The sequence below is a fragment of the Pongo pygmaeus genome, chromosome 20 (assembly GCF_028885625.2).
Source record: "Pongo pygmaeus isolate AG05252 chromosome 20, NHGRI_mPonPyg2-v2.0_pri, whole genome shotgun sequence".
NCBI lineage: Eukaryota > Metazoa > Chordata > Mammalia > Primates > Hominidae > Pongo > Pongo pygmaeus.
The window spans coordinates 49,096,688-49,114,913 of NC_072393.2; the positions used below are offsets into that span (position 1 = coordinate 49,096,688).

General features: G+C 45.3%; 1 protein-coding gene and 1 long non-coding RNA gene across 4 annotated transcripts in view; one reads left to right on the plus strand and one right to left on the minus strand.

The window, feature by feature from the left end:
- LOC129019901 (pregnancy-specific beta-1-glycoprotein 7-like) overlaps positions 1-18,226 on the minus strand; it is a 56,817-nt gene that overhangs the window by 13,344 nt on the left and 25,247 nt on the right. For all 3 annotated transcript variants that reach the window (XM_063658483.1, XM_063658484.1, XM_054463425.2), the window contains exons 2-4: positions 7,893-17,559; positions 6,279-6,644; positions 563-841 (exon numbers count right to left, since the gene is read on the minus strand). In XM_063658483.1, the coding sequence (XP_063514553.1) occupies positions 563-841; positions 6,279-6,644; positions 7,893-7,956 (709 nt within the window). In that variant the 5' untranslated portion in view covers positions 7,957-17,559. The remainder of the gene's footprint in view (positions 1-562; positions 842-6,278; positions 6,645-7,892; positions 17,560-18,226) is intronic.
- The window catches only part of LOC134738859 (uncharacterized), a 160,029-nt gene continuing 146,185 nt past the window's right edge, over positions 4,383-18,226 (plus strand). The window contains exon 1 of the long non-coding RNA XR_010125022.1: positions 4,383-4,591. This is a non-coding gene — a long non-coding RNA (uncharacterized LOC134738859). The remainder of the gene's footprint in view (positions 4,592-18,226) is intronic.

Sequence of the window (18,226 nt, forward strand, 5' to 3'; positions counted from 1 at the left end):
TTTGGGGTATAAAGGACACTTGTGCTGATTTCTGGAACTTCCCATCAATCAGCCAAGAATGCTCTGCCAGTGGGTGAGAGTCTGTGAGGCAGGAGAGCTTGGGGACTTCCTCTGTATGGTAATAGGTGTATGAGGATGAAATGGTGGGGGCATCCAGGCCATCTGGAGCAAAGAGAATACAGTCACAGATGATATTGTCAGAGGGAAGGGAAAATCCTGGTCTGTGGAAGGGCCACAGTGACTTTGTGAGCCAAGTCGCAACACTGAAGTCCCAGCCAAATCATTGCTATGTTCACTGATCTGGAGACTGAGACATTCACCTGTTTCTCCCACCACAAGCAGTGGACCATGAGTCTGCCATGACAGGAGCAGCCTCTTTTCTCCTATTGTGGATCAAGCCTAGGCCTACTCTGGTTTGCCTGGGGCAGAAAGTCACGGCCAGCTTTGACGTCCAGGGGTAACGGTCTCTGTAGTTGGACCTGAGAGGGACTGAGAGGCCTGGCCTCTGGCCATGTGTATTTGGGATAGCAGCCTGCCTCACAGGGGAACAGAAGATACTCACGGAGGAGATTCAGGGTGAATGGGTCACTTCGGCTGGCACTCACTGGGTTCCGTATTTCACATTCATAGGGTCCTGCAATAGCCTTTGTGACACCGAATAGAAAGAGGGTCCTGTTGGTTTCAGACAGCTGCAACCTGTGAGTCATAGGGAGGCTCTGACCATTCATCCACCACAGGTAGCTTGCGTCCGGAGTCTCAGGATCACAGGTTAAGATCACAGTGTCCATGGCCTCCCTGGGGTTTAAGTTGCTGCTGGAGATGGAGGGCTTGGGAGTCTCCACTGTGCAGAAAACAGGAGAAGTTTGCCCTGTGTGGCACCTTTGATTCCTCCAAAGGCATTTTTCAATCAGAGTTTGCATTTCCCACCTCTTGGCCCACCCAAGTTCTTAAAAGCCCATGGCAGGTGTGTGTGTTACAAGACAGATGCAAGGTAAACTGAGGGCTGCCTGCCTTATGTGGGAGAAGCAAGACTTTCTCAAGTGTAAATTGAGCAACAGCATTGGGTCATGGAAAGACACAGGACCAGCAGTCACAGCCCCTGGTGCCTCTCTGAGTCCCTCCATTTCCAACTGCCTGCCTGGCCCACATTGTGGTCCTTACTTGGAGCATGCAGTGCTGGAATCTTCTTTGTTTCAGTCTTACTCTGCCCCCCGAGGCATGTTTTCTCTGCAGCTTCCCTTTCCAAGAATATCCTAGAGATGGATGATGGAACTTCCCATTGTCTTTAACCCTTTGGTTACTGGAAAGACTGGCCTGGGACTGGGTACTTCAGCAGAAATAACACAGAAGAGACCAGAGTCAAGCCTGGAGGTCAGTTCAGTCATCAGGCAGTGGAGCCACAAGGTGGGGCAGTTTTACCAGGTGTCTCATAGTGACTGACTTGAGCCAGTGACCTCTGAAGATAGAGCAGAGTCCAAGGAATGACCTATAAAGAGTGAAGGGGACAGGCAAGAGCTGATAGCTTTGGACCAAGACCATGTTTCCTGTTCTGGGTCCATGATGCTCCCTTCCCCCTGTAGAGGGCAGGTGAGGACCATGGGGTCTTTCTAGAAATACATGTGGATGTTTGCAAATGCAGAACTGACTGGTGGAAAGGGGGAACATGAACTGATGATGGAGTCTGGCCCTCATGGACTATATGTGTTTGGTGGATGTTAGAACAATATTTGGGAAGAAGTCTTGCAGATACTTTCTCTCATTAGACATTCTACTCTCTGATACTAAGTTTGACTACTCTATGTACCTCATATCAGTGGATTCCAGAGTGAATCAGAGAGTAGAATAGTAGTTTCCAGGAGCTGGAATCAGGGGAATAGGGTATTGTTCCGTGGGTGTGCGGTTTCAGTTATGCAGGATGAGGAGGTTCTAGAGATCTCCTGTACAGCTTCATGCCTATAGTTCATACAGATAAAGTGCTCCTTATGCAGAAAGCCTAAAAAAAAGTGTTTTGGATTTCTAATTTTTTTTATTTTGGAATATTTGCAGTGTATGTACTGGTTTAGCATCCCAAATCTGAAAAATTTAAAATCCAAAATGCGCCAGTGAGCACTTCTTTTTAGCTTCTCATCAATGGTCAGAAGTGTTGAGTTTTGGAGCATTTCAGATTTTGGATTTCTGGATTTGGGATGCTCAATATTTAATACTGTAATTATCCCATAAACTGTTGTCAGGAGTTTAGACCTCATGTTATGTTCTGACTCTAGCAACAAAAAAAAAATTTGGAGGAAACATTAAAATGTTTTCATAAGTGGAAATTTTTACTGATGATCCAAACATCTAAGATCCATTGCTGGTATTAGTATTTCTCTTGAGACCAAAATAAGGTTTAGGTGTGCCGTGAATTCCAGCAGGATCACATTATGCTCAAAGAAAGATGCCAAAGGTGATTTGAAATTAGCAACTCCTTAAGCAGAGAGAGTCCCCTTAAAAGGACCGAACTGGTCAGTGCATCAATTACATAAAGGGAGGAAGGATGCCAAATTAAAAGAAGTGATGAGTGTTATGTTTGTAAATATAGAAAGAACTCCCTGCTTCTAATTTCTGTGCAGTTAGGAAAAATGGGGAGGAGCCCAAAACAGGTATGTGAAATGCTTTCTTCATTTTCTCTTAAGCTCAGGAAACAGCACTAGAGTTTAAGTTTGTGTGAATTAGAAAGAGTCTAAGTGAGAGGCCAGTGGCTCGTGTGTCTCTCCACACAAAGAACTCCAACTTATGAAAATGGCATCATCATGAGGAAACAGCTGTATGTGGCACAGGCAGTAAAACCATCAGATAGCATCCACCTGGCCACCTTCAACTGGACCCCAAAACCACAAGTATTCCTATTACGTGTATATTACAGCCTTTGTAGTTGTCCCACAGCTACAAAATTTAAAAATTGCTATTTTCAAAACAAAATATTAAATATGAAGTTGAATATGATGTTCCACTTTTTTTCTCCACTCTTTTTGAACTTTCCTGTTTTAGTTTTGGAAATTTCTATTGACACATCCTCAAGCTAGGGATTTCTTCCTCAGCTGTGTGCAGTCTACCAGTAAGCATCAAAACATTCTTCATTTCTCTAAGAGCATTTTTTTTTTTTCTGTGACAGAGTCTTGCTCTGCTGCCCAGGCTGGAGTGCAGTGGCATGATCTCAGCTCACTGCAAGCTCCCCCTCCCCGGTTCACACCATTCTCCTGCCTCGGCCTACCAAGTAGCTGGGACTACAGGCGCCCACCACCACGCATGGCTAATTTTTTGTATTTTTAGTAGAGATGGGCTTTCACCATGTTAGCCAGGATGGTCTCCCTCTCCTGACCTTGTGCCTGCCTCAGCTTCCCTAAGTGTTGGGATTATAGGCGGGAGCCACTGTACCCAGCCATCTCTCAGGGATTTTAATAAGTTGTTGACTTTTGAGTTTGTTCAGGTTTTTACTTAGTGTTAGAACCGAGTGACAAATTTCAAGCTTGTTATATGCCTGACAGGAAGCCAGAAGTCTCTGTGAAGTGACGGGAGAATGTAAGCTCCATAGCAGGTTGAGGATGGAGTCACAAATGAAACGGGTGAAATGAGCCCATGGGCTTTAGGGACTGCAGGCCTGTCCAGCCTCTGACACCCTGGTGAGTCAGTGCAAAGATTACAACAGTGACAGCAAACTAGCATGGCTGACTCCATCTGGCATCTAGTCTCAGGCTGGCTGTCCTCACTCATTCCTGGGCATAGGCCAGGCTAACCTTGGGAGGAATTTAGTTGATTTTTTAACTTTGAAGGAAGAATGATAACAGTTCCTCCATAAAACTAACACCCTTACTTTCCCCAGGGACTGCCTTTGTCAAACTAGTGAAAGACCATGAGATTTAGATTATAGGAGGGAATTGAATTCTGCTAAAATATACCCACAGTTTCTATAATCCCTGACTGCTGCAATGTCATTTGGCCAGAGTTTACAAAATTTGTAACTAATTGCTCCTATACATAACATCACTATTGTAGAACGTGAGATTGGTCTTTTGAGATGTTTCTCATTCTTTTGCATTCTGGCAACCGGCTGACCTCAACCATACCTATGACTAATGGCTCAGCCAGTCATGTGGTCCCTACCTAGAGGCGGATTCAAGCACAAACAGATCATTTCCCTCCGCCCGCATGATTCCATCACCAAAAAATCAGCAGTACTGATTTTTTAATCCTGTGCCCCTGAAACTATCCTTGAAAATCTCTAACACCTGATCCACTGGGGAGGCTGATTTGAGTGATAATAAACCTCCATCCTCCTGTTTGGCAGACTTGGATTCGTTAAAATCTTTCTTTACTACAAATGACCATTTCAATAAATTTTGTGTGTGTGTGTGTGTGTGCATGAGGCCAGAATAACTTGTCTGGCAAAGATAAGAGTGGATGGAGGAACTGCCTATCCCTGTCCCATGGTCTTGTCCACAGGTCAGCTTCACAAAGGGAAAGACCCCTGGATCAGAACACAGTGGAAGCTCATTCTCTTAATGACCTGGCGATATTGGCTCGAGATGAAGCCTGGCAGGAGTGGCAACTCCAGGTGATTTCTGCACCTTTCCTTTTTCCTGGGAGGTGGGCCAGGCCACAGTGTTAGCGGGAAGGGAACAGAACAGCCAGCCTAGTTAGAGGGAGTGTCTGGGGAAGGCCTAGGGGTGGAGGAAGAAGCTGTGCAGGACAGGGCTTGCCAGTCAGAATGAAGTGGGAGGAAGATGAGGGACACAGAGAAGCAGAGAGAGACAGAGACACCATGGCAGTGAGCAGTGAGGGCTACACTGACTTCAGAGACCCCAGGGACCAGGTGCCCCCACTTCCACAGTCCAGGACCAATGAGCCCCGAAAATCCTCCGGTGGCCAAAGAGCTTCACAGTTACACGAGGTGGGGTTGCTTTAGGGGCAAGAGTTAGTGGGGGGATGAAATATGGGTGTTAGCCTCTGAAGGACAAGGGACATATGTGGCTAGGATCTCCTGGGATTCTGCATCCAAGATCCAGTCTCTAAAGAAGTTTTGGATCATTCATTTCTTCATTCGCTTCCTTCATTTGTTATGTGAGAGCTCCTGAGTGTGTGTCTCTCGCTGGGCCTGTGCTGGTGCAGGGTGTGAGTGGGGAAAGAAAACAAGGTCCTCTTGTTGAACCTCTCATGACAGTGACATGGACACTTTGGGAAACACAGAATTTCATGTTCAGTAATGGGGGTTAAGATCTGAGGTGGAGGCCTGGACATATTTTTTGAACTGACTCTGATGGTTGAAGCAGGTGATTTAGTTCTGGAGTACAGACTAATCAGCTGACCATTTGCTCTCACTCCTCTGAGGTTTGGATGCCTAAGAAGAGAGGATTTGAGCCAATAAATGACTATGGGGTCCTTGGAACCCAGTAAGCCCTCACTTCTGATGGAGGAAAGGATGGGTCTGTGAATGCAGACAGACCTCATGTGACCCTGGTCTCCCCTTTGTGTTGGTGTGACTCTGGTTCAGTGACTGCGCCTTCCTGTGCCTCAGTTTTCTCTCAATCAAATAAGCTAAATGGCAAATGGACTGTGGCTTTTCATGCTTTCTGTAAATAAATGTTAAATTATTCACAGTCACCTGACCTAATGCTTAGCATAGTGGAGGTGTTCACACAAACAGCATTTATTATTAATTTGCTTCCATGAGAAAGCACCTTAAGGTCAGATCCCTGTGGACAAGCTGCTACCAGGTACATCTTCTCTCTTCTGTTTCTGCCTCTGGGGACATTAGACTTTCTATGGACTGTCCTAAGCCTCCTTAGGCAGTTGGCTGATGGCCTAAAAAGCTTGTCCTTCTGTCCTCTCCACTCTGAGTCTCAGGTAATGAAAGCTCTGTCCTTGCCCAGATGAGGCTCTGAGGGCTGAGCCCTGGCTGGTGAACAGCTGCAGGAGACACAGTCCTCAGACAGCTGGAAAATCCTTGGTCCCAATAAGCTCTGTCCGAGAAGCCACAACCCAGCCCTGGCACAGGCTCCTCAGCTTTATCTGGAGCAATGATTTAGGTACAGAGTTCTGGGGTTGAGGCTTCTAGGGCTGAGCTTCTCGGAGAGTATCTCCGTGGGCCCCTCAGGCCAAGCCCTACTCAGTTCTCCAGGGTCTTTCTCTGGGACATAATGCAGAGGGTGACACAGGCACAGTCCAGGACTGACAATCCTCTGTGTGTGAAGTAGAAGTAACCCCTGTCCCCCAACACCCAGGGATCATGTGGAATCACTTACGGTATAAGGTGAAGGTGAAATGTCCAGTTATTCCTCTAATCCCATCACCTCGCTTTATGATGTGTAAGGTGTAGGATCCTGCGTCCTCCCGGGTGACATTCTGGATCAGCAGGGATGCATTGGAATATACTGTTTCTCGTCCACTGTATGCAGGCCCATGTATAATTATTTTACTGTCTGCAACATATGATGTAATGTAATGGTTGAGGTCCCTCGTTTGCCCTTTGTACCAGATGTAGCCAGCAAGATTCTGGGGCAAATTGTGGACAAGTAGAAGAACATCCTTCCCCTCGGAAACTTTGGGTGGCTGGGCTTCAATCGTGACTTGGGCAGTGGTGGGTGGGTTCCAGAAGTTTAAAAGTGATGCTAGGAAGTGAAGAGAGCATCAGTCAATATTGAGACCTATGTATTGTGGTAAAAAGATGGGGCCCTGTGTCCTGAGAAGGGCTCTTCAATCTTCAGCCTTGATGACACACACACACACACACATACAAGCAAACACACACACAAAAGGGGCATGTGTGCTTGTGTGTGTGTATGTGTGTGTGTCCTACTGTCCTACTAGGTCAAGGTCAGCAGCGTGACCCCCATTCCTTCAACACTTCTGACCTTGGCATTTTTCTGTTTGGAATCCTTTTCCCCGGGGGTCCACATGGCCCCCTACACACAGCCCTCAGGTCCTGCTCACATCAGGGCATCCTTAGACTTCTTTCCTGACACCTCCTTCAGAGACCCTGGGTCTTCCTTTTCTGACCTTTCCCTGCTTTGCTCCCTCCAGGGTTCTTGTCAACACCTGACCTCACATTCTAGATCTCTTTGCATGTCTGTCTTCCTCCCCATGACAGCGTGAGCTCCTTGAGGACAGGGACTTTTGTGATCTTGGTTGCACCCCAGTGCCTGGAACAGGCTGCAGACTCCTGTAGATGTGAGAGTTCTCAGGGCCCTCCACGCCCTGGGGTTTTTTTTTCCCCCGATTGTAGAGGATATTTGCTGAGAAAAGTGGTTCATGTCCTGCTTATATTTTTATTTGAAGTGTCATCTGATATAGTTATTATTTTCATTGTTCAAAATGTGGTGGCCCCGGATGATTAATCAGGAAAACAGAACACTTAAGATTTTTCTACCTCTTACACTTCCGGTTCAATGTGACTTTTCTTTTTTGACCCCTGTCCCGCTCTGGTGTATTTTCCCCTATCCAGGCTCCAACAGACCTTTCTTTCCTTTTGTTTCTATTTTCTTTTCTTTCTTTTTTTTTTTTTTTTTTTTTGAGACGGAGTCTCGTACTGTCCCCTAGGCTGGCGTGCAGTGGCACTATCTCGGCTCACTGCAACTTCTGCGTACCGGGTTCACGTGATTCTCCTGCCTCAGCCTCCCAAGTAGCTAGGATTACAGGAGCACACCACGATACCTGGTTAATTTTTTGTAGTTTTAGTAGAAATAGGGCTTCACTGTGTTGCCCGGACTGATCTTGAACTCCTGATCTCGTGATCCACCCATCTCAGCCTCCCAAAGTGCTGGCTTCTTTTATTTTTTAGAACCCCATCCTCTCCAGGAGACCCCATCCAGTCACTGTGCTTCCTCCTCCTGTCCTCTCCCAGGAAGTTCTCTCCTCACCTGTGAGCAGGAGCCCCTTCCAGGTGATGTGCTGTGTGCAGGGAGGGGCTGAGAGGGGCCCCATGGTCTCTGCTGCCTGCGTGTTCTCCTCTGTGGAGATGAGCCTAGGATCCAGAAGCTTCCTGAGCACGGCTGTCAGCGGTGCTGTCCTTCCTCCTTCTGCGCTGAGCCAGTTCCCGGGGCAGGAGCACTTCTCAAGCTCATGGGCGGGGTCAGACCGAGGACACTTCTCTGTCCCCTCCTCTCTCAGTCCTGCCTCCTTGTCCCTCCTTCTGCTTTTCCTTTTGTCTGTGTTTCAGGTCCCTGGGAATTGTGGAGGCCTCTGCCTTTTTCAGCAGTGATTCTTTCACGAAACCTCAATGCGCACTTTGTGGAGACACACACACAGACACACACACACACAAAGAAGACACACACACAGACCCACACAGTCACACACACACCCTGCAGCTTGGGGAAGCACAGTCCTGGGCCTCAGCCTCCTGCTGTCCCCATGGCCCTGGGTCGGGGTGCACATTCATAACTTTTGCCCTCTTTCATCACCATCTGGCTCTTCCCTTCAGTGCAGGAGGCTGGAGCTGAAGCACGTCCCTGTAACAGTGACACCCCATTGTGCTGTGGGTGAGCTGTGTGTTGGCTGCTGAGAGGGACCCTTCTTTTCTCTAATCGTGTCTAGTTTGGCTGCAGCTTCAAAGGATGGACTTTCAGGACCTGGGTGTCCCAGACGAAACTGTCCTTCCTGGAGGTGTGCAAGGTGAATCTCTCATACCTCTTGGGAGGATAGGCCTGTGCTGGTGGCTCAGTGGGGGCTGTGTGTCCCATAGTCAAAGGGAAAGTTCTTGGTCACCCTATGGCTCCCTGGTGTCTGGCGGCTGAGCTGGAGTTCAGGGTTTCTCATGTTCTTCCTGATCATCTTTGATATCCTCTCTTCTCTGCCCAGCTGATTGTCCTGTGGTCACCACACCCTCCCCGTGGTGGTGCAGGAGGAAGCGGGGAGTTACGCAGGAACCCGGCGGGACATGGCTCGTTGAGACTCAGGAGGAGGAGCTTGGGACAGAGCAGGGTTTCACAGCTGCAGAGATTCATCCCGACTTACTCCGTGGCCATGATGGGCTCAGCCCTCCATTTGCTGACATACCTAGGGGTCTGTCCTTAGGGTTTTGACATGGCCAAGCTGCTCTCTGTAGAGGAGGAACAGGCAGTGGACATAGAGCCTGTCTGGAGGGACGTTGCTCACACCTGAGAGGGCGGGTGTGGGTGAGTTGTGTTCTGGGAGCAAAGAGCAATAACACCCCCCTTCTCCCCGTAAGCACACGGGAGATGTCTGTCTTCCCAAGGGACAGCTGAGGGTAGGTGGCCACATCCCGGATGGTGCCTGTGTGTGACCATCACAAGCGTTCTGAGCCCCCCGGGGTTCAGTGGGTAGGCAGGTCACAGGGTGCCTGGCTGATTCCCGGGGAGGCTGTGGGCCCTCAAGCAGCCGCTGTTCTGTGTCAGCCCTAGGCTTGGCCTGGGATGCCCCAGAGAACAGGACAGATGGAGCAGGGGTGGGCATTTAGGGAGCAGTGACAGAAAGAGTTGATGAAGATGGAGGGAGGTCACGAGGGGAAAGCGCCCAGTGTGGCGTCGCGTGCACCAGCGCTGCCCTGGGAGATGCCTTTAGCTGGGCCCAGGGAAGGAGCAGGTGTGTGGGGCAGGAGCTACCTGCAGAGGGAGTGGTGTCGGGTTGGCGGCCGCCAGGTCAGGGAGGAGCTGACAGAGTCCGTGTGGGGAGCATGGAGGGCGCTGAGGACTTGGGCCAAAGTGACCCTGGTGAGGGTGGACCCTGGTAGGCTGTGGGTTCCGCTGAGGGAGGTTGGCTTCCCCTTGGAAGACTCCAAGCCGGGAGGGACTCTGTCGCCCTCTGGTGGACAGGGAGGGAAGCGTGAACGGCAGCAATCCCAGGCCAGGCTGCATGTTTTATTCTATGTGGTTCTGCACACTTCGCACGAGGTCACACATATGTTATGTTACAGCTCCATCACCTTCCAGCCCCGTGAGTCGCAGTCTCTGTGGCTCTACGTTCACTGTTCTCCCTCTTTCACAATCAGATGTCCCAAACGCAGATTTTTGTCACCTTCTGTGAGTTTGTGTTTGTGTGCACTAGGCAGCACTGTGTATACCCTGGGGGCAGTGATGTCTGGCGCTGAGCACTGCACATGGGCTTGGGAGCAGAAGAGGGAGCAGCAGGGTGGGAAGATCAGTGTCAGGGGAGCAGGGACAAGTCATTTTCATTTTCTCACTCCCAGGGACCAGAACTCGGGATTCTGATTCCAGGGCACAGTACCACACTCTGCTTGTGTCCCTGGATGTCATGATGCTCATAGCGTCATGTTGCCTTGGCATTCATTTTTTAAGGTGTAAGTTTATTTGCCTCAAATCAGAGTCAGGGCTTGGTCACCATGGCAGTTTTCAATACTGTATCTGGTTCAAGTGGCTCCAGTTGGTGGCCAGAGATAAAATCTTAGAGGCATCTCTCCTGCTTGGTGTGCTGGGCTCCCCTCTCTCCAGCTGCTTACTTTAAACTGATAATTCTGACATTCGCCCTCACATTTAAAGTGACCACTTCTCAGTCACAGCGTGAGCTCCTGGTCCCAGTGTTTGCTTCTTGCTTTCAACACATCCATTAAAGCTCCCTGCTGGAAACCTGTCAGATAACACCCTGGACTTAATAAAGCCATTGGCTTATCGGTCTCTTCTCTCCTCCCTGCCTGGGCTCACTGACCGCTGTGTCTGTGGACTCCAGGTGTGCTGAGTGCTCCGTAGTGTCTGTAAGTGTGAAAATACTTACATTTTCACGTTGTGGTTGTATCATTGTAGCCTCACATGCCAATCAGAGCCTGACATTGAGGCTGCCCTATGGGACCTGTGCTGGTTGAGCCCCTGCTGGAGCTCTTGTTTTGGGGCCTCTGGTTCTCCTGGGGACATAAGCTTCCAGGAAACTTGATTGAAAAATTGATGGCTTTCATTGAAACACTGGGTCGGATGATGTATTCATGGGCTTCAGCTGCCATAACAAACACCTTAGCCTGGGTGAATTAAATAATAGAAATCTATTTTTCACAGTTCTGTGAATAATGTGCTATTGTAACCACTTTAAAATGCACAATCAAGTGAAATTAACCACATACACAGTGTTAAATTACCATCACCACTGTTTTTCCTAGGAAGCTTTTGTCATTTGCAACTGAAACTTTGTATCTTTTAAACAATAACTCCCTTTATGTTCCACCTTAGACCTTGATCATTTCTACTCTGTCTCTATGAATTTGCCTATTCTTGATGTTTCATATAAATGGAATTATACAATTATGTTATTTTGTTTCTGACATATTTCACTTAGCATAATGTTTCCATAGTCCATGAATGCTCCAGTGGGTGTCAGAGCTTCATTCCTCTTTATGGCAGATTAACATTCTATTGTATGTGTCACCATATTTCTTTATTCATGTGTTGATGAGCACTTGGATTGTTTTCATATTTTATCTTTTGTGAATAATGCTGCAATCAACATTCCCATGCAAGTACCTGTTTGAGTCCCTGGATTTAATTCTTTGGGTATATACCTAGGAATGGATGTTGTTTCAAATGAGAATTCTATGATTAGCTTTTTGAGGAACAGCAAAACTGTTTCTCCTAGCGGCTGTACCTTTTTATATTCTCACCAGCAATATATGAGGATTGCAAGTTCCACATAATGCTGCTACTTGTTATTTAATATTTTAAAAGAATGGTAGCCAGTTTTGTAGGTGTGATGTGGTGTCTCATTGCAGCTTTGACTTTGTGTTTTCCTAATGACTGATGACGTTGAGTATCTTTTCATGTCCTTCTTGACTACTTGTATATCTTCTTTGAAGAAATGTCTATTTGAGTCTTTTGCCCATTTATAAATTGGATGGTTTGTCCTTTTGTTATTGAGTTGTAGCTAGTTCTTTATATTATCTGGACATGAAAACTGCCTATATGTGGTTTGCAAATATTTTCTCTCATTCTGTGTCTATTAATTATTTTATTGATAATTTCCTTTGATGTACAAAATGCTCACATCTTGATAGAGCCCAATTTATCTTGTTTTTCTTGTTTCTCATGCTTTTGTATCATATCTACGAACCCATTGCACATTTGAGGTCATCAACATTTACCTCTATGTCTATTTTAAGATGTTTTGATTGTTATAGGTCTTATATTTAACTCACTGATCCATTTTCTAGAGAATTGTTTGATACGGTGGGAGGTAGAGTTATCTAAATTCACTGTTTTGCATGTGGTTGTCTAGTTGTTTCTGCACTGTCATTAGAAAGGAGAGTTGTTCCTCCATTAAATTGTCTTGACACCCTCTTCAAAGAGTAATTGACCATAATTGTAAGGGTTTATTTCTAGACTCTCAATTCTATCCCATTTGTCTTTATGTTCATTCTTTTGCCAACATCTTCTGTTTTAATAATTGTACTCATATGTGAGATTTCAAATAAGAAAGTTCAAGTCCACAATTTATTTTGGCAAGATTGCTTTGGCTATTCAGGGGTACTTTTTTGAAAGGTGGGGAGGCCAATGTTTCACCATTGGGAAAGCCTTTTCTGTCTTCTTCAGGGGGAAATTTGGGAGAACCTTCTAAGAAACTTTAAGTAGGTAAACTGTCACCACTTTATTTGCTGAAGTGCTATGTGAAAGTGTGCATTGCCTCTTGTGGAAGAATTGTGAGACCCTGGAAGCACTTGCCCACGTGGTGAGACACAGGGAATTCCATGATGAGGAGCAGAGAAGACACTGTTTTGGGATACAATGTTGTTGGGGAGTCGTATACATCTCAACTTCTTTATGTCGCTGTACAGTGGGTGTAGGGACCAGCCCCACAGGGTCGGTGGGTTTTTATCCCCACGTGTGGAGAAGAGAGATTGTAGAAACAAAGACACAAGACAAAGAGATAAAAGAAAAGACACCTGGGCCCAGGGGACCACTAACACCAAGACACGGAGACCGGTAGTGGCCCCGAATGCCAGGCTGCGCTGATATTTATTGGATACAAGGCAAAGGGGCAGGATAAAGAGTGTGAGCCTTCTCCAATGATAGGTTAAGTCACGTAAGTCACATGTCCTCTGGACAGGGGGCCCTTCCCTGCCTGGCAGCCGAGGCAGAGAGAGAGAGTAGAAAGAGAGAGAGAGAGCTTACACCATTATTTCTGCTTATTAGAGACTTTTAGTACTTTCACTAATTTGCTACTGCTAACTAAATGGCAGAGCCAGGTGTACAGGATGGAACATGAAGGCGGACTAGGAGTGTGACCACAGAAGCACAGCATCACAGGGAGACTGTCAGGCCTCTGGATAACTGCGGGTGGACCTGACTAATGTCAGGCCCTCCACAAGAGGTGGAGGAGTAGAGTCTTCTCTAAACTCCCCCAGAGAAAGTGAGACTCCCTTTCCCCATCTGCTAACTAGCGGGTATGTTTCCTTGACATGGAGGCTACCACTAGACCACGGTCTGCTTGGAAATGGGCATCTTCCCAGAGGCTGGCGTTACCGCTAGGCCAAGGGGCCCTCTAGTGGCACTGTCTGGGCATAACAGAAGGCTCGCACTCTTGTCTTCTGGTCACTTCTCACTGTGTCTCCTCAGCTCCTATCTCTGAATGGCCTGGCTTTCCCTAGGTTATGATTATAGAGCGATGATTATTATAATATTGCAATAAAGGGTAATTGCTACCAACTAATTATTAATGATATTCATATATAATCATATCTAAATCTATATCTGGCATAACTATTCTTCTTTTATATTTTATGATACTGGCACAGCTCATGCCCTGAGTCTCTTGCCTCAGCACCTGGGTGGCTTGCCGCCCACAAGTGGGCATCTCCATTGGACACAGTAGGTTTTGAAATCCTGGTTTATCCTCTGGGGTCTGGGTCTTGGCTTACCTGTTAGCTGAAGCTGAAAGAGGTGTCTGCTAAGGCAATGACACCTCTGGAGAGAAGAAGAGTTCAGAGGAGTGAAAGCAGCTGGGGCTCAGAGAAGCCAGGAAACTCTGACTCTTAGAAACTGTGGGTCAGCAGATGAGTGTCCTCAGGGGTAAATGGGTCATGCCAGTAGCCACTGCAGTGGACTGGAAGAAGGTAAGGGATGCTGGGTATCCCATGTTCTCTCTCAGCTCTGCAGCTGACGATTTCGGCCCTGGGCTGGTACGGCCCTGCAGCAGGGGAAGGGTATACAGGAATGGCTGCATATCAGGACCAAGTCCATGTCATCTTCTTAGGCATTGTTACTGCAGATGGAGGATTCTGTTCAGAGACCTGGCCTGGACACATGGGAGGGCCCACCCCATTCTTTGAAAATTATTTTAAGATAACAGTATTAGCAAATGTAGTACATGTTTTATTCTGCTAGAATCAGTATTACTCTCACGTATTACAATGTATCTCTTAGGAAATTGTGAGAGCCATCCACACAATATGCATTTAAAGGGGACTCTACTATAATTTTGGCTTTCCTACTCTTTATAGAAATCATCTTCTCTTCAAACACCCAGGCAATATCTCTGTTTTCATTTCTATTGGGAGCCCTGTATGCAAGATGGAGAGAGCCACATTTCCCCTGAGATGTTATGTAAAAGTTTGAGGTTGAGATGACATATATGACACATTGTTGTTACCCTCAGAAGCTACTACATGTGAAATTCTAATGACTAATGACTGCATTATCTTGTCAAATGAAAGAGGCAGGCATGAACAAGGACAGTTAAGAGGGGTGAGAACCTCATCATGATGGGGAGTCTTCTTCTGACATCTTGGGAAAAACTTTCCACGGTGTGAAGTCATCAACTTGTTGTCCTGGTTTACAGTTTGAGCATCTGTTGTTATGGTGTCCAACATTTTGGTGAGTTCTGAGTGGCTCACGCTTCAGGTACAAGGGTTTTCCCATGAAATTTACATTGAGTTGTCCACCTCCAACTCATAGGGCTTCTGGAAGAGAGTGGGTCTTGCTCTTAGTGATTCCATGGGAGAAAATGGAATTGGAGGAACTAGTAGAATTCAGGGTAATATCCAGTCTACAGGTGGATAATAAAAACACAGAAACAATGAACAGAGCTGCCATCCCATAACCGGTATACTACAGTTTTTACTTTCCACATAATTTTTCTCTCTATGGACATCTCTAGTTTTACCAATGATAATTTCAGTAGAATAAGTTTGTTTCAAAATAGGTTGAGTTTCTTCAAACGTGGTCTGATTCTTTACATAAGTGCAGCAAGAGTAGCAATGGACCATGTAGGCTCTCTTTTAAAATTTTTTTGCTGTAAGTTTTTATAAGGAATCTCAGATTAAACTTTTACAAACCTCTTGAGAATAGGAAGCCAAACTAAGGCTGACTTCAGACTTTGTCTGCAGTTCATATTGTTTCATTCTATCTATATTCTTAAATATAGCATCCCAGTCATAGGCTTGGTAATATAACCAATGATTTCAAATGTGTCCTGTTAAAAAGAGAGCAGATTGTTACTGTACTTATGCAAATATCTGTATTACCATAAACATATCAATACTCATGAATAGTTGCCCAATTCTGGGGCAGTCAGCTAGACAGCAAAAGTAAGTGCTTCAATTATAGTTCCCAGAGGTATAGTTTATTGAACTGCTATAAGCTATAGATAGATTAAAAAAATTCCATAAATCTAGAAAACAAACCATTGAAGAATCAGCAAATTTTCAAATAAAAATCTTAAAAACATTATCCTCATTATGATCAATTATTTCAATGAAATCAGTGTTTTTCCTGCTTGGTAGGCTGAGAATTTTATGAAGATATCAGCCTCTTTGTTAAAGGTTTGTAAGTTCTTTGACAGTCCAGTGGTATAATCTGAAAGTTATCAGAAACTTGTATTAAAGAGTGCTTGTCAGCATCTTTTCCACAAATCTCCTTGAAAAGGAAGCAATTTTGGACTATAGCTGATTGGAAATGCTTTGAAGGAGACTAAAAATAACGTCTGTGAATGACAAAGATTTTAAATAACTATGGTTAAAACTCTGATGAGAATTCATTATGATAACACAGCTCACATAAAAAGTTTGTTGCTTCTGTGGTACATGACATTATGGCTGATAACATATTTAATTTCTAGGAATCTCATACAATTTCTTGAATAATCATATCAGTAACATATCCATAAATATAACATAGAGAAGGTTTAGCAACCTTTACCACTTATGATTTGAAAATGCTTTTCATATAATTTTACATATCAAATAAAGTGTCTTTTCCATGTAGCTTGTGTTTCTCAACAGGATTGCTGAGTTCTTGGTGGAGGCCATTAATGAATAGGGCCAAGAAAGTATAGGCTTATGTATGCTGAAAAATTTCCCTAGATAATTCCAATACTCCCAGCTAATAACCGTTAATTTAGGTCTAAGTTTTACCTATTAGAACAGCTGTTCTTTATCCTGGTTACACATTAGTAGCATCTGGGAAGACTTAAAAATAACCAATGCCTGAGTCTCACTTTAGACCATTAAATTGGATCCTATGGGTGGGGCTTGGGCATCCATTTAAAAAAAGTTTTCCGGTGATTCCAGTGTGTAGCTGTATTTTCCATCAGATTTCTCTGATTTCTTGTGACATTCACCTTTTTCTATTTTGGTATTATAATTATTTTTGGGTCTTATCATCTATCTTAGGCTTTATGTTCCTTGGGGTAGAAACCTTGCGTTCTTCATTTCTGTATCCTTCAAGAACATATGAGTTGTTTATCAGGAAAATGTTCTCAATCACATGTAGGTTGTGTTCTGAGTCTCAGGTTTACACGTTAATGCTTTAGTCATTGTTCTCCAGGAGGTCAGAAGTTGCTTGTGATGAAGGGTATGGGTAAGCCGATAGCGCAGATGGTAGATGGGAGATCACCCTGTTTTTAACCAGATCATTGGAACTAAGCATTCTATGTGTATATCAGATGGAGGGGAAGGGATGTGTAGAAAGACAGATTTAATGAGAATGGACGAATTATACTAGGGAACAGAGGGAATGGAAGCAATAAAAATTAGTAAAGAGAAGAAATGTGAACTTATCAAATAGGCAAGAGTAGATCCCTGAAGACTTTTGAACAGGTGAGTTAACTAGAATTTAGGAAGGTAATAAGGCAGTCATACACAAGGAAGATTTCAAAGACTGGAGATAAGTCAAGCAGTACCTCTAGCAGTTGTTGAGGTTGTGGGAATGGAGAGAATGACACAAGTGAGAGATGTTCAAAAAAAGGATCAAGAGGGTTTTATAAGGTATTGAATCTGGGAAACAAATGAGCAGAGGCTGAGGATAATCATTTGTGGGAGACAGTGGGGTACAGGGAGCATGAAGAACAGGGGAGAACAGACCTGCAGGAATAAGTGCTGAGAAGCAGGAGTTTAGTGGGAGGAGGAGGAGATCCAGTCCCAAATACCGGCAAAGAAGTCCTTTCCCTCTCCCAAGCATGGCAGTCAGCCCTGCAGGAAACTGGACAAAAGGAAAGGTCATCATACCTGCCAGTCTTCCTGAAATAAACTACACCAGGGCTGCTAGATCAGAGCCACACTGGCCAGTACTTCAATCATGATGCTGACAGTGGCTGTACCTGAAAGGCCAGGAGAACTTCCTTGTACTGAAGTATCTGTCATGGAAAGAAAAGAAGAGAAGGAATAAAGGTGATGTTGTTTTACAGTGTGGTACCTTAGGAACCATCCTAAGTATGAAGTAATTTCTACTTGTTCCTTTGGAGATTACATTAATTTTGTGGGAGGGTTGCTGGTAGATGATTAGTCAACTATATTCTTGCAGTTTTTTTCTCTCTCAATGTGTTTCTAGGTTAGTGATCAGTCTTCTGTCAATTTCATCCTGACCATGCTGCCCTCAGATATTTTTGAAGGCTTTATGATGTGAGAAGGGCTGACTGCTATTTTGTGTGTCATGAGAACTTTCTACCCCTTCATGGTTGCATCTTTTTCTCAGTGTGTCAGTTGTGGTAGCATGAAGAAGACTGTCAGGTCTCCATGGCAGCTTGTGTTTCTCAAGAGGATTACTGTGTTCCTGGTGGAGCCCATTAATGAATAGGGCCGAGAAAGTATAGGCTTATGTATGTTGAAAAATTTCCCTAGGTAATTCCAATACTCCCAGCTAATAATTGATTAATTAATAATCAATTGACTTGATTGGCAGAAGGCCCAGATCAGTGCATTCGAAATTGACAACCTGCTTTTCTTAGAGTCCTCACTTTCCTGAAGCTCCCAGCAGGGATATGAAAGCAAGCCCAGTCCCGAGACTCTGTTTTACTCTCTTGG